This window comes from Danio rerio, chromosome 22, assembly GCF_052040795.2.
Source record: "Danio rerio strain M-AB ecotype USA chromosome 22, GRCz13ab, whole genome shotgun sequence".
In the NCBI taxonomy this organism is placed as follows: domain Eukaryota; kingdom Metazoa; phylum Chordata; class Actinopteri; order Cypriniformes; family Danionidae; genus Danio; species Danio rerio.
In genome coordinates, this window is record NC_141042.1 from 2,451,549 (window position 1) to 2,467,608 (window position 16,060).

At 39.4% G+C, this 16,060-nt stretch overlaps 3 protein-coding genes across 8 annotated transcripts in view; all 3 read left to right on the forward strand.

The window, feature by feature from the left end:
• Positions 1–634: 634 nt before the first annotated feature.
• On the forward strand, positions 635–8,356 carry LOC101884686 (uncharacterized). 6 transcript variants are annotated; one of them, XR_015521546.1, is made up of 5 exons: positions 644–670; positions 821–873; positions 1,296–1,405; positions 3,434–5,516; positions 7,991–8,356. XR_015521546.1 is itself a non-coding variant. In XM_087303643.1 (4 exons), the coding sequence occupies exons 2-4, from the start codon at positions 857–859 to the stop codon at positions 4,333–4,335; spliced, it is 1,029 nt and encodes a 342-aa protein (XP_087159769.1). In that variant the 5' UTR covers positions 644–670; positions 821–856; the 3' UTR covers positions 4,336–6,205. The 6 variants fall into 6 exon arrangements, 4 of the variants coding, with proteins under 4 accessions (XP_087159766.1, XP_087159769.1, XP_087159767.1 ...); XR_015521547.1 differs by having other exon boundaries at positions 659–685; positions 806–873; XM_087303643.1 differs by lacking the exon at positions 7,991–8,356 and having other exon boundaries at positions 3,434–6,205.
• A 304-nt stretch (positions 8,357–8,660) lies between these two features.
• Positions 8,661–16,060, forward strand: part of si:dkey-4c15.14 — a 231,553-nt gene continuing 224,153 nt past the window's right edge. Inside the window, exon 1 of the mRNA XM_087302113.1 lies at positions 8,661–8,687. The gene's annotated coding sequence lies outside the window, so the exon portion shown is untranslated. The remainder of the gene's footprint in view (positions 8,688–16,060) is intronic.
• Positions 11,747–15,899, forward strand: LOC147831433 (uncharacterized). The gene has a single exon (XM_087303858.1). It carries the CDS (start codon positions 11,853–11,855, stop codon positions 12,549–12,551), a length of 699 nt encoding a protein of 232 aa, XP_087159984.1. The 5' UTR covers positions 11,747–11,852; the 3' UTR covers positions 12,552–15,899.

Sequence of the window (16,060 nt, forward strand, 5' to 3'; positions counted from 1 at the left end):
TAAACTACAGCTACATAATGTCCAGCAATGCTGTGACAGTATACGTGTTGAAAACTTGAAGTTTTCATTCACACACTCAATTTCCATATAAACGAACTGAAAATGCTGCATTCACGGAGCTCACAGACTGTGCCATGTGTTTTTATTTATTTGCTTCAAGCTGTTATTCATGTTTATTTTGTCATGTTTTATTAGGTTTTGTAGTTCAGGTTGCTGATGGTTTTACTTTCACATTACAAGATGTATGGAATTGCCAAAGAACGCTGTTTTTCACGATTTGATTTAATGTTATTGTTTTAGCAAAATAATTTATACATGAATTGAAAATTTAAACTTTCTTTATTGTTTCTATAAAATTACAAAAAACATTTTTATTGTATATATGTATATTTAATTTATTTATTTTTTGTTATATCAGATTTTTCTAACACTTTTAATGTTTTTTTTTTCCATATTTGCGTTGAGTCTTCCACAGTTTATGCGTAATTTGTAAAGTTATTAGGCCGAAAATTGATCTTCTTTTTTGCCATGACAGCAAGAAAAGCTGAAATGGTAATAAAATCTAAATTCTCTCCAAATTTTTGCCATTCTTAAAAGTCAAAACAAAAGTCCGCCGTTGTTCCCGCCTCGCCTTGATGACGTCAGCGCTGACGCGTTCATTCAGCGTCGAGTCTTCAGAGCTGAGGTGAGTCGTTGACGCTTTTTCTCGTGTTTACACAACAATAAAACACACTTTACAGTTTATTAAAGCGACAATCTGCGACTAGTTTCTGCATTGAGTTCACCTCTATCTGTGTGTCTGCAGACCAAAACAATACAGCAGGCAGAGAGCAGCTCTGAGAGGACAATATGAGTGATGTGTTTGTTTACAGGGTGAGTTTATCCTCATTTGTGATTATTTCGCTAAATATGATCTGTGAAGGGAATAATGGGAATCTTCTGCTGCAGATATGTGAACTATGATGCTGAAAACAAAAGTAATAGTTTGTGGAGCTCTTTGTTTACTCATTTTTTGGAAGGAACTTCCAGTTTCTGTACATTAATCTGCTACTGCAAGCAGTCTAATTTATTGGTTGATATGTAAATGAAATATTTAAGTGTTTTATTTAAATGCTCATCAAAATTAACAAAAGTCAGTAGTTCTTGTTTTTCTCTCATTCACAAGTTAATGTTGTTGGCTTCATCTCACTAAGAAAATGACCTGATCATCTATTGTGTCTCCTATAATACATCATACTATTTATTTCCTCAATCAGTGTAAATGAATCACATTTCTCTTGTTTGTTCTCCTGAAGCTCTGCCGCCATCAGTGAAAGACAAAGACAGAGTTTATTGAAGGACAGTGAGAAGATGAGTGATCCAGAACCCTGCAGAATTAAACAGGAAGAGACTGAAGAACTAATAGGTTTGTGCTTATTCATTACTCTTTAATAATGGCTGTAGAACAGTGAGGTTATTAATATCCAAGTACTTCATCAGTTTTAGTACTTTTTTCATATTGACTTTTATTTTATCTTAACACTTGTTGTGTTTAAACTAAAGGACCTGCCTAAATTAACTTTACCTCTCAAACATTACGATTGTTTTGTGTTCAGTGAATGAGTTGAGAGACATATTGTATATAGGGCCCATAGATATGCACCTGCAAACTTAATGTAACGCTGTTCACAACCATTTCATAATCATCACCATAGAATTACGCAGACCAGCTTACTACTATCGCTGGAGTTTTTACATTATCATGCTGTGTGTTTTTAATATTCACCTTAAATTAGGAATCTCAAGCTCAAATTAGCGGTGGGCCATTGCAGTGACTGATAACTTATAGGATTAAGCAAATGACAGCTAATGACAGGTGTTATAAGCATGCATGAAGTCTCATTCACATTCATTACATTGCACATCATCATTATAAAGGTTTCTTGACAGTCTTATGAAGTAAAGCACTTACCTATCAATATCAGTCCTTTGGCTCTTGTACCCTCAGACATACTTCCTTTTTCTGCAACCCTTCTCTACACACCAGAACTGAACAATTACGTGCATCCTCAATATATTTCACAACTTCTACAAGCATCATGACAACTTATGACATGTCTAGACTTTGTACTAAACAGCAGTCTGGAACAAGGGTCCCCGCACTATATGTATTTTTATTCTGCAATTTCCCTCTTGTCAGCAGTTCTTCCTAAAAAGTAGCAGCACAGTAAAAAATAAGACGAATGCCTGGTCAATATATATCATACAAAAGAGAAAGATTGATTAATCTGTTGTTAAACATTTTTCTAACAAAAAATAAAACACAAAAGTAATGAAAATCAATTCATCTTTTCCACACACTTAAATCCCCTTTCTTCCCCATTCTGATGCTCGCATGAACATTGAGCTGCTGCCATGTGATTGGCTGATTGGAAATTTGCGGTAACTGGCAGTTGGATAGGTGAACCTAATGCTGCGTTCACACCAGATGCGGCACGCGCGTCAAGAGCGAGTGATTTACAAATTGCGCGAATGGCGCGGGATGAATTGAACATTTTGCACGTTTGACGCGCTTAACGAGCGTTTCGCGCAAATCTCTCGATTTCGAAAATCTGAACTTCAGCGTACATTCGCGCCGCGTTAACCAATCAGAAGCTTGCTCTTGTGGGGGCGTGATTGTGACGTAGAACCTGTTGTCGGTGTTCCGAGGGAAATCCTCCAGGCGACACCGACAGTTCATCAAACTCGGCTTGGCTCAGTCAGAAGCACCGCTGAAAGTCTCCGTCATCCAGGTTCAGTTTTTGGAGGAGTTTATGAGCTCACAGAGCTGAATGGACCTCTGAAAGGATGTAGTGGACTCAGACAAGACCCTAAACGTATCGACGCTGTTTTTCAGTCTTCATAAAGCACATAAACACTGTTATTCTCTTCATATAATCCATGTTAGCCATTAAGCTATGAAGCTAGAATCTTCGGGCAGACAGAAGCCCTGCCCATCACGCGAATCCGCGTCTGTCGAATGAAGCGGGGTTTGACGCGCGTATGAACGAGTAAACTCAAATGTTCACGTGGCTATTTACGCGCGAATAGCGCGATTTATACACTCGTTCCGCGTCTGGTGTGAACACGGCATAATGAAGTGGCCAGTGTGTGTATATCTCTTTCCACCCGTGTGCTCTTTCAGTTGCTGTTCTTTACTAATAGTCTTAAACTGGGGCATTTTTCGTCTTCTTCTCTCTTATCACCAGAAAAACAGTGAAGAAATTTATTTTTTTTTGTTGTGTGTTCATCTTAAAATTTCAAGCAAAGGAGACAAGGAGCAGCAGTATTTGAACACTTACCATCTCAGCCAAACACACAAATGCTCTTATTCATGATTGTTTGCCTGTACAGTTACAAACTATTCAAGAGTGTAAAACACTAGCAGATTAACATGTGACTTATTCATTTTCAGATGTGAAGGTGAAGGAGGAGAGCGAAGAACTGAGTGAAGATGAGGAGAAACATCATGTCAAAACTGAAATCGAAGCTCAGACAAAGACTGAAGATAATTTTTTAATGAGAAGAACAGCTGTAAAATGTTTTACCTGCACTGAGTGTGGAAAGAGTTTCAGCCATGAAGGCAATCTCAAGCGTCACATGCTGATCCACACTGGAGAGAAACCTTACAAGTGTTCATATTGTGAGAAGAGCTTCAATTGTTCAGGAAACCAGAAAAAACATGAGAGGATCCACACCGGAGAGAAAACACACAAGTGTGATCAATGCAGGAAAACATTTTTGAGTTCTTCAGATCTGAAGAACCATCTTGAAGTTCATACAAAGGAGAGGCCTTACTCATGCGCTGAGTGTGGAAAGAGTTTTACTCAGCCATCACATTTTAAAGACCATCAGAAGATCCACACCGGTGTGAGAGAGTTTGAGTGTTTGACATGCAATAAAAACTATTTCACATCTGGAGAATTGAAACAACACCAGAAGATCCACACTGGAGAGAAACCGCATGTGTGTTCACACTGCAGCAAGAGATTTACTACATCAAAACAGCTGAAAGTACATGTGAGGAGTCACACTGGAGAGAAACCGTACACGTGTACTCAGTGTGGGAAGAGCTTCACACAATTATCACACCATATATCTCACACGAGGACACACACCGGAGAGAAACCGTTCGTTTGTTCTCAGTGTGGGAGAAGTTTCACACAATTATCACACCTTAAAAGTCACATGCTGATCCACACTGAAGAGAAAACACACAAATGTGGTCAGTGCGGGAAAACATTTCTAAGGCCTTCAGGTCTAACAAAACATCTACAAAGGAGAAACCGTAGGTTGCACTCAAATTATGCTATCTGAACCGTGCCCAGGCCCATTTCACGGATCGTTTCGGAAGTGTGAGTGCTCTCAATCGAGCTCATGCACAGTTCAGTTGGCCGGCCCTGGCCCATTTGCTAGAGGTGTGCCAGAGCGCGGTTTACTTGGGCTTTGGCGTGGAACGCTTGTGGTGTGCAAAGCGTGCCTGAGCCTGAAACCAAAGATGTAACGTCACTTTTAAGGGACTGGTTGATATGGATAAACTAATCATTCTTACTATTCAATGAACGCAAACGATCGTAGATTATTAAAGACGCAAACCCCTCACTTCACGACAGGTGCACCTTCAGCAAACCTCCTAATACCTGCAGCTTGAGGACTTAATGATTGTTTATAAGCTTCAATAGTGGCTGATCTGTTTGGAGAAATATTTCACTGCATATCAAATGACTAAAATGAGACTGAGTGAGAGCGCTTCTCCACTGAACAGCGCATCATCGATGACATAAGTGTGCTTGGGTGCAAATGCGATGTGAGTGCAGGCTGTCGGGGGAGATGGGGGGGGGGGGGGGGACAAGCATGCTTCTGTCCTGTTTAAGGCAACTGTACATAGTGTGAGTACGCCCTTATTCTTTGTCTGAATGTGGAAATAGTTTTACCCAGCAATTGAAAAGCACATCAGAAGATCCACGCTAGAGAGGAATCGTACACGCACTCAGTGTTGGAAGAGTTTTACTCGATCATCAACCCTTAATGAACACATGAAGATCCACACTGGAGTGAAAAAGCACAAATGTGATCAATGCAGCAAGACATTGGTTAAGTTTTGCAGTCTTAAGAAACTTCTTGATCTTCATACTGAGGAGAAGCTTTAGTCCTGCATTTAGATCTGAGTGCTGCGTTCATTACTATATGTCACAGTATATTATTGGACAGACTTCACTAGTGGATCTGTCGATCTGGAACGGTGAAACTGGTTTACATCGTATCTTTCCGAACGCTCTCTGTTTGTCTTTCTGTGTGCCATTGCGTCAGGGTGTCCCACAGGGATCAGTTCTGGGTCCACTTTTATTTAGTATTTATATGCTCTCTTATGGGGTGGCTCAGTGGGTAGCACTGTCACTTCACTGCAAGAAAGTCGCTTGTTCAATTCTCTGCTGGGAGTTTGCATTTTCTACCCATGTTGGCGTGAGTTTCCTCTGGGTGCTCCAGTTACCCCCACAGTCCAAACACATGCGCTATAGGAGAATTGGGTTAATTACATTGGCCTTAGTGTGTGTGTGTGTGCTCAAGACAAATTTACAATTTGGAAAACATTTTGCCCCATTATAACACAATTACATGGGAAAAACGATTTTACTAAGGACGAAACAAATTTACATTTCAGAAAAAAATTAACAAAAAGCAAAACACTTTTCCAGTTCTAAAACAAATTTACAATGACAGATTCTTTACAGAAAGGGAATGCACCACACACCTCCATGTAGGAGGAAACCGGTGGGAAACCCCAGCGAGTACAGGAGAACTTGTCAACTCCATCCAGAAACAACAACTGACCTGTTACGGAGTTGAACCACTGATGTTCTTGCTGTTAGGCAACAGTGCTAACCACTGGGCCACCGTGCCACCCTATAAAAAAAAAGTGGAGGAGTAGGGGTGGAAGGGGGGATTCTTCAAGACAATAGGTGCGTTCGACATGAAGCTCAGCTGCAGCCGGTGATCAACGAGATTAGCCGAGCGCAGGCGGGGGCGGAGTTGAAAACGGAGCCGTCAAGACGGACAGCTGGATACTTCGGGACTCAAAGTTGCTGCAGTCATGATGATCGATCACATGGCGTCATCATATTTTTTTGTTATTTTTATTTATAACAACAAAACATTTACAAATTAAACAGAATACAGTTTCAACAAACTGTAGTTCCTTTTTAAACAATAAGAGAGAATTATGAATAAAATATATACAGATGCATGAGAGAAATAAGAGGAAATGAGAGGTTAATATAAACATAAAAGCGAACAGGTCTATTAAATACAAAGCAATAAGCATAAATTCTAGGAGTTAAACATCAATCTGTAGGCTAATACTTCGTTTGAATATGCTAAAAAAGGGTTTACATATGTGTATTTATAGATATAAAAATTTCCAATGTAAAAAGCAAAACAAGGTGTTTTGATTAGATCTTAATAAATGAGATTATTTTGGATAATGAATGCATTTTCAAAAAAGCATTTTAATCCAAAAAGATTGTGTTGAAAAGAACAAAAGGTAAAATAAGTGAGCTATGTAGAAGTTTCCCAGAAAGAGCAGGTAGCCTTTAAACTGCTAGACAGGAAATAAAATATATATTTATATTATAATAATAAAACCATTTTATAATTATTTAATAAAATAGTTCTTTACTTTAATTTGTTAAGAGAGCTTTAGGGTGGCAGGATCAATGATGATGATTATTTTATTTCAAGTCTGTAAGACTTATTTGAGTTCATATTTAGGTTATTCACTAAAATATACACTAAAATATACCATTTAAATCGTTCATGGAGATGAATGCAGAAAATAGTCTGTATAAAAAAGTTAAAAATAAACCTGTGCAAACAAGCTAACCTTTATAACCAGATTATTTAAAAAAAGATGATTACTGCAGTAAAATATTTGTAGTCTTTTAATAAGCAAGATAGAGAGGGTGTGAAAAGTGAATAGTTTGTTTTGAAAGTTTTGAATCGGAATTTGACCAATTATAAACCCGAAATACACGTGTTTGTTGTCATGTGGTGAACTCGACCAATCGTATAATATCGGTCTCGTCATCAAAGCTCCTGCAGTAGCTCTTCAGAAGCTGCACGGTCTGCTGTCTGATCTCGGATCGCTGTCGCGGTACTTTGATGCCACATGTGACAGTCACGTGGCGTCAGCGCAGCATCAATCCGGACAAGATTTCTAACCAGAATGCACCGCTTTAAGACAGATTTCGATCGATCTGCGCAGCGCTGCATGAAGTCGAATGCACCTAAAGATAACTAAAGTAAGAAACTCTGGTTATTTGTAGTGAGTTAGGAATCGTCTGATTGGTGGATCATGTGTTAGTTAATGCAGGACTAGCTGTGATCAATCATAACATGCTCCTCAATTAGTTTATAAATAAACTTCACTAACTTAAAAAAAATTGCATAGCAGACTGCAGGTTGAAGGAAAATAGTGGAGTAAAACAGCACTAAAAATGTACTCAAGTGAAAGTGAACGTACACATTTTTAAAACTACCTAGTAAACTACAATTCCTGAGAAACACTACTCAGTTACAGTAATTTGAGTGTTTGTAATGTGTTTCTCCACACCACTGCTTCAGCATCTCCATTGGTTCTCTGTTCACGCACATATTGATTTAAAGCTCTAATTTTAATCTACAAAGCAGAACATTGATTCACTCCAGATTACATGTGTGATCTGCTGCACTGAAGTGTAAAAGCCATGAGAAGTGGAGCTTTTTCTTATGGTGTTTAAGTTATGGAAAGCATTACCCACAATTATCAGCAATGCAGATTCTTTGGATTGCTTTAAGAAGCTTCTTAAGATGCATCTTGATCTGTAATCTTTTGCTTTTTATTGTTTTATTGATTATTGTGTGTGACTTTTGGCTCGTTACTGGCATTTTATTTTGTCTTGGGTTGAGTTTGTATTTGTTGTTGTTTTTCTTGTAGCTCTTTGAGTTTAAGAAAAGCTCATCATAAATAATATGTGCTGTCATTATTACATTCTTTGGTAAAAAAAAAAAAAAAAAAAGTTTTCTGTGTGTATGTATATAAATTCCAATGTTTTTTTTTTGGCACGTGTGCACATAGTTGGCATAATCCTCACCTATAAACTACACCTATATGATGTTCAGCAATGCAGTGACAGTATACGTGTCGAAAACGTGAAGTTTTTATTCACACACTCAATTTCCATATAATTATATCATTGTTTTAGAAATTAAACTTTATTGTTTATTGTTTCAAGCAAATTACAAAAAACATTTGTATTGTATATATGTATATTAAATTTACTTATTTTTTGTTATAACAGAATTTTGTAACACTTTTAATATTTTATTTGAACACACACACACACACACACTATATATATATATATATATATATATATATATATATATATATATATGTATGTATGCGTGTGTGTGTGTGTGTGTAATTTGTAAAGTTTTGCCAAAACTTAATCTGCTTTTTTTGCCATGACAGCCAGAGAAGCTGGAATGGCAATAAAAGCAAAATGCTCTCCCCCTCTCTCTAAAGTTTTGCCATTCTTATGAATTAAAACAAAAGTCCGCCGTTGTTCCCGCCTCGCCGTGATGACATCACTGCTGACGCGTTCATTCAGCGTCGAGTCTTCAGGGCTGAGGTGAGTCGTTCCCGCTTTTCCTCGTGTTTACTCAACAATAAAACACACTTTACAGTTTATTAAAGCGACAATCTGCGACTAGTTTCTGCATTGAGTTCACCTCTATCTGTGTGTCTGCTGACCAGAACAATACAGCAGGCAGAGAGGAGCTCTGAGAGGACAATATGAGTGAATGTGTTTGTTTACTGTGTGAGGTTTCCACGTTTGTGATTATTTCGCTAAAAATGATCTGTGGAGGGAATAATGGGAATCTTCTGCAGCAGATGTGAACTATGATGCTGAAAACAAAGTAATAGTTTGTGGAGTTCTGTTTTCTAAATGTTTTTGAGTCTTAAATACTGCATTCAAGTAACATTTTAAGCACTATTTTGTGCTAGATTAGCTTGTTGGATGGTTATCATTATAACACTTTTGATGGAACAAAACTACTTTCCTATATGTTTGTCAAATTGGTTATACTTTTTTTTTAGTTTACAAAAATTTGTTTAATTACAAGTTTTTACAGTTTTATATGTAATGTAATGAAATAAGAATTTAAAAATATATATTTTTTAAAATACTTATTTTAAAGCCTAATTTATTATAATCCTTTATAAAAACAACAACAAAAAAATGTTTTAAATTAAAAACTGTAGGCCATAGGCAAATAACAAACTGGCCAGCTTATTTCCTCAGTCAAAATCTGTCCATTTAAATAATAAAAGCCTTAATTTATTGGTTGTTCTTCTTAAAGCGTTCTTCGGTTGTTTATTTTCACAATTTATCATGGCATACTGTCAAAAATGGGACGAATGAGCTCATATAGGGGCCAATTCCTGGACTTTGTCAGAAGGGGGGATGGTCTTTTTAACCACCCAATCCCTTCCTGACTATGGGCCTATATATATATATATATATATATATATATATATATATATATATATATATATATATATATAATTATTTCAAAATAACAGTATTATTGTCGTTATACAATTACTACTCTAAATAAATTACAGAAATTAATCCTAAATTTAACTGGAAAACAATCCAAAAGACTAGAGTGATGCCAAGATCATTTAAGAAATCTTTAGCATGATCATTGGTTTTTTTTTAATAAAATTGTCTTGACAGTTCTAAAGAATGCAAAAAAGATGTTTTACAGAATTATCAGTTGTGTGTTGTCTTAGACCCGACTCATGGTTAAGAATTAGCTTTGTTAAGTCTTACCTCCCTGACTCATCATCCCTCCTTTTGCTTCAAACAAAAAAATCTCTCAGGAGCCGCATGCTAAGTCTAAATAAGATCACCATCATATTGTTTAAACCTATCTTTTTGTCGACTTGTGAAACTCACTGCATGCTGACATCTCCACAAAAAAGAACTGCTGCGGTTTCACAACGCGTAAGCATCGCGGCTATTTTTTTTAGCGTGCATGTTCAAAACCGGGACTTAGACCAGGAGCAGAGCAGTGTCAGGTGCGCGAGTATGTTTTCGTCTCTGCACATGCTCAGTTTTGTTTATGAGTAAACGACATTGCTTTCATAAGCGATGCACATAGTGAATAACATCTTTATTCTGGGATTTCCACTCTATATAAATACACATTTGCATATAAAGTAAATCGTATCTCAAAGCATTTATTATTGGTGTCAGCTGACTGAGCAAATTACTTAATCATATATTATGTCTCCTATAAGGTTTAACATCATGTTTATTTCCTCAATCAGTGTAAATGAATCAGATTTCTCTGTTTGTTCTCCTGAAGCTCTGCCGCCATCAGTGAAAGACAAAGACAGAGTTTATTGAAGGACAGTGAGAAGATGAGTGATCCAGAACCCTGCAGAATTAAACAGGAAGAGACTGAAGAACTAATAGGTTTGTGTTTATTTATTACTCCTCAATAATGAGCCTGAAGAACAGTGAGGTTGTTCATCATTAAGCACTTCATCAGTTTTAGTACTATTTCATATTGACTTTTATTTATCTTAATTAAGGAACCTTAAGCTCAAATTAGCGGTGGGCCATTGCAGTGACTTTAAAACCTGTAGGAGTCAGCTAATGACAGGTGTTATAAGCATGCATGAAGTCTCATTCACATTCAAGACATGTCACATCATGATTATAAAGGTTTCTTGACAGTCTTATGAAGTAGAGCACTTTCCCTGCCGCTTTTGGTTTTAATTTTCAGGATAAGGCAGGTGTTTGGTGTTCAGTTCAGTACTTGTTCTGGTAAATGCTTATTAGTGAATGCTGTGCTTTACTAATAGCCCTAAACTCAGGCATTTTCTTGTCTTTCTCTTCTTTTTGTGTTCATCTTAAAATTACAAGCAAAGGAGGCAAGGAGCATTTACAGTTACATTTAGTCATTTAGCAGACGCTTTTATCCAAAGCGACTTACAAATGAAGACAAGGAAGCAATTTACACAACTATAAGAGCAACAATGAAGAAGTGCTGTAGGCAAGTTTCAGGTGTGTAAAGAAAGTGTAAGAAGCAAAACATTAGTTTAACATTTGATGCGAGCAGCAACTGGCAGCCAGTGCAAACGGATGAGCAGCGGAGTGACATGTGCTCTTTTAGGTTCATTAAAGACCACTCGTGCTGCTGCGTTCTGAAGCAGCTGAGGAGGCTTGATAGAGTTAACTGGAAGCCCGGCTAGTAGAGAGTTGCAATAGTCCAGTCTGGAGAGAACAAGAGCTTGAACAAGGAGTTGAGCTGCATGTTCAGATAGGAAGGGTCGGATCTTTCTGATGTTGTAGAGTGGGAATCTGCACTATCAAGCAGTGCTAGAGATGTGGTCAGAGAAGTTTAGTTGGTCATCAATCGTTACTCCAAGGCTTTTCACCATTTTGGATGCAGTAATGGTTGCCCCATCCATCTGGATTGAAAAGTTATGGTGTAGAGTCCGGTTGGCAGAAACTTTAAGCATTTCTGTTTTCGTGAGGTTAAACAGTATTTGAGCACTTACCATCTCAGCCAAACACACAAATGCTCTTATTCATGATTGTTTGCCTGTACAGTTACAAACTATTCAAGAGTGTAAAACACTAGAAGATTAACTTGTGAGTTATTGACTTTCAGATGTGAAGGTGAAGGAGGAGAGCGAAGAACTGAGTGAAGATGAGGAGAAACATCATGTCAAAACTGAAATCGAAGCTCAGACAAAGACAGAAGATAGTTTTGTAATGGAAAGAACAGCTGTGAAATGTTTCACCTGCACTGAGTGTGGAAAGAATTTCAGCCACGCATACAGTCTCGAGTGTCACATGAGGATCCACACTGGAGAGAAACCTTACAAGTGTTCATATTGCGAGAAGAGCTTCAATTGGTCAGGAAACCTGAATATTCATGAGAGGATCCACACTGGAGAGAAAACACACAAATGTGATCAATGCGGAAAGAGTTTCACGACACCGTCACATTTTAAAGACCATCAGAAGATCCACACTGGTGTGAAAGAGTTTGAGTGTTTGACATGCAATAAGAAGTTTTTTACATCCGGAGACTTGAAAAAGCACCAGAAGATCCACACTGGAGAGAAACCGCATGCGTGTTCACACTGCGACAAGAGATTTACTACTTCAAGACAGCTGAAAATACACGTGAGGATTCACACTGGAGAGAAACCGCACAAATGTACTCATTGTGGCAGGAATTTCACTCAATTATCACACCTTAAAGCTCACACAGGGACACACACTGGAGAGAAACTGTTCGTTTGTTCTCAGTGTGGGAATAGTTTCACACGATCATCAGATCTTAAAGATCACATGAGGAGCCACACTGGAGAGAAAACACACAAGTGTGAGCAGTGCGGGAAAACATTTCTGAGGCCTTCAGCTCTAAAGAAACATCTTGGAGTTCATACAAAGGAGAAGCCTTAGGGTGCACTCACACTATGCTATCTGGGACGGGAGGGGGGGACAAGAGTGGACAAGTGTGAGTTCACCCTTAAGCCTGGTTTATAATTCTGCGTCAGGTGATCGGCGTAACCCACAGCGCATGCAACGCGCATGGCTGTGCATTTATACTTCTGCGCGCTGTCTCTGTTGGTCTGCATTAACACTTCCGAAACGCTAGTTGGCAGTGAGGTGTAAATGTTCCTCTGTGTCGAGTTTCTTCGCTGGTGTTTTGCAATTCTGAACACTTCCTGGATGTACAAGTGGCCCAAACTCGCTCATTTTGAGGCAGGAACCAGCGGACGTGCAACAACTTTAACTATGAGGTAAACACAAAACAAAACTTTCCATCCGGAGCTCCTTCACGGGACTCCACACTTGTAAACAATCGCTCGCGCCATTCGCGCAGCTCTCGGTCCCGCCCAGACTCGTCGGCGCTAGCAAGCCGACCAATCACAGAGCTTGTGCTATTCGTCGTTGCGATGTGTAGTTACATTTTTTGAGAGGTGCACGTCAGTGACGCCGATGGCCACGGCGAAGGGCTATGCGTCAGCGCCGCAGCATACGCAGGCGTTTGACGCAGAAGTATAAATCAGCCTTAACTGACGTGCACCTCTCAAAAAATGTAACTACACGTCGCAACGACGAATAGCACAAGCTCTGTGATTGGTCGGCTTGGTAGCGCTGATAAGTCTAGGCAGGACTGAGAGACGCGCGAATGGTGCCAGCCCGATGGAGCAATTGTTTACAAGTGTGGAGTCCCGTGAAGGAGCTCCGGATGGAAAGTTTTGTTTTGTGTTTACCTCATAGTTAAAGTTGTTGCACGTCCGCCGGTTCCTGCCTCTAAATGAGCGAGTTTGAGTCACTTGTACATTCAGGAAGTGTTCAGGAAAAGCAAAACACCAGAGAAGAAACTCGACACATAGGAACATTTACACCTCACTGCCAACTAGCGTTTCGGAAGTGTAATGCAGACCAACAGAGACAGCGCGCAGAAGTATAAATGCACAGCTACGCGCGTTGCATGCGCCGTGGGTTACGCCGGTCACTTGACGCAAAAGTATAAATCAGGCTTTATTCATGCTCTGAGAGAGGAAAGAGTTTTACTCAGCAATTCCATTTTTTAAACGCATCAGAAGATCCACGCTAGAGAGGAACCGTACACGCACTCAGTGTTTACTCGATCATCAACCCTTAATGAACACATGAGGATCCACACTGGAGTGAAAAAGCTCAAACGTGATCGATGCAGCAGGACATTTTTTACGTTTTACACTCTTAAGAAACTTCTTGATCTTTATACTGAAAAGCTTTAGGCCCCGTTTACACTAGTACATTTTAGTTTTTAAACGGTGTTTTAGAATGGAACCGATGCGCATCAACACTAATCAAATCACTTTTATTGTCACATCATCAGCAGCTCGTGTGCTATGATGAGTGAAAAGCTTAGGTGCTGGCTCCAGACAGTACAGATAGTGCGAATACAACGACAGTGCAAAATACAGACAACAAAAAAAAGCAGGACGATGTAGAATTGGCAGTGTTGACAGCGATATGTACAGTGAATAGGTGTCCACATGGTTGTAGGCAGTATTGTTTCAAGTATGGGTTGGTTAAAGTGTAGTGCATGCTACCTGTTGATGGTGTGCAGTGAGGGGTATGGAAGAGTGTGTGTGGTGTGTTACGTAGTCATCAGCCTGATAGTCTAAGGCAGTGTTCACCAAACTTGTTCCTGGAGGGCCGGTGTCCTGCAGATTTTAGCTCCAACCCTAATCAAACACACCTGAACAAGCTAATCAAGGTCTTACTGGGTATACTTGAAACATCCAGGCAGGCGTGTTGAGGCAAGATGGAGCTAAACCCTGCAGGGACACCGGCCCTCCAGGACCAGGATTGGTGACCCCTGGTCTAAGGGAAGAAGCTTTCCTTTAGTCGGCTGGTGCATGATCAGATGCTGCGGAACCGTCTGCCTGAGGGTAGCAGAGAGAAACGTCTATGGCTTAGGTGGCTGGAGTCACTGGTAATTCTCTTGGCTTTCCTAATGCACCGCCTGGTGTGGATGTCCCGGAGGGAGGGAAGCTCACCTCCTACTACACGGACTGGTCATCAAGGATCAACCGCTGGATCTGATCTCACTATATTTGTTAAACGTGATATCTTATTCATCTTGTTGTCTATATCTAACGACATATTCCCCGACTTTGATCTTTGAATTTATTGCTTGTTCTCACGTAATGTGCTGAGTGCAGAGATAAGTTAATAAGGCCCTGTTGACACTGCCAGTTAAATGTGACCCAATTCCGATTTTTTGCTCATATGTGACACAGATCGGATCTGTTCTATGACCGTGTAAACACAAAATCGCATGCATTCGGATATTCAGAGATCGGTTTCAGGCCTCCTTCATATGTGGATATAAATCAGATGTAGATCGGATATGTGACAACACGACCGTCATGTAAACAGGCAGATCGGATTTATTGAGCCGTTCTGTTTTATATGTTATTAAACTTGCGACAATGTGGTGCTTCTCCACAGTTTAAAGACAGAAGAAAGAGCATGTGTGGAGACGCCAACGTGGTAAACAACAACATCAGAGGAAACATGGAGGAGGAAAGAAGTCAGTCACCACAATTTGCTCCCACCAGACCTGAGATCTCTCAGGTACCCACAAATTCCTCTGGATGGTGGAGGACACCATGTTACCATAGGTCCAAGCTGCGATGACGGCCCTTTCCCTCCTCCGCCTCAAAATCATTTTAAAGTTGGGCGAACTTCGTGTTGTATCTTTTGCTTTTTGTCGCTATTAATACACGCACTGCGGGCTACACATAGAACAACTTTATTCTCTCTAACACCAGTGCGCGCACAGGCAAAGGCTACATCTTCAACGACACACACACATCAGGGCTATACCATTACATAAACTGCTTGGGGGTAAATCTGGACTGAACCGTTCACGGCTTCTACTACGCTTCGCATATTTCGCAGAGCTAAAAACTAAACAATTTCTTCCAGGGTGGCTAGTGTGGCACAGATGCTAGAACCCACCTTTATGCATGCGCGACATCGTAAATTGTATGGCAAATGTAAACGCATGAATTGGATATGGGTCACAATTAAAACAACGTGTAAACGGACAGACAAAAAAATCAGATATAGGCAACAAATCGGAATTGTGCATCAAGACCTGACAGTGTAAACGGTGCATAATTAATGTAACCGTGTATATATTGACTGATTGTTTGCCTTCATTCCTATAATGTATAAACTTACTGTACCTTATACATTTATAATGCCCATTTTTGATTATTAAACTGATATTCAGCAAAAGAGAGGCTGTGTTTCGTATTGTCAATGAAAATTAAAGGAGGCAGTGATGTTATCGGCTCTGTTTTGTTATGAATACGCACACAGTGAAGATGACGCTCATATATGCTGCACGACGCCTCAACATTTCTGCTGTCTGATAAGTTGCTAATGTCAAAATTAAA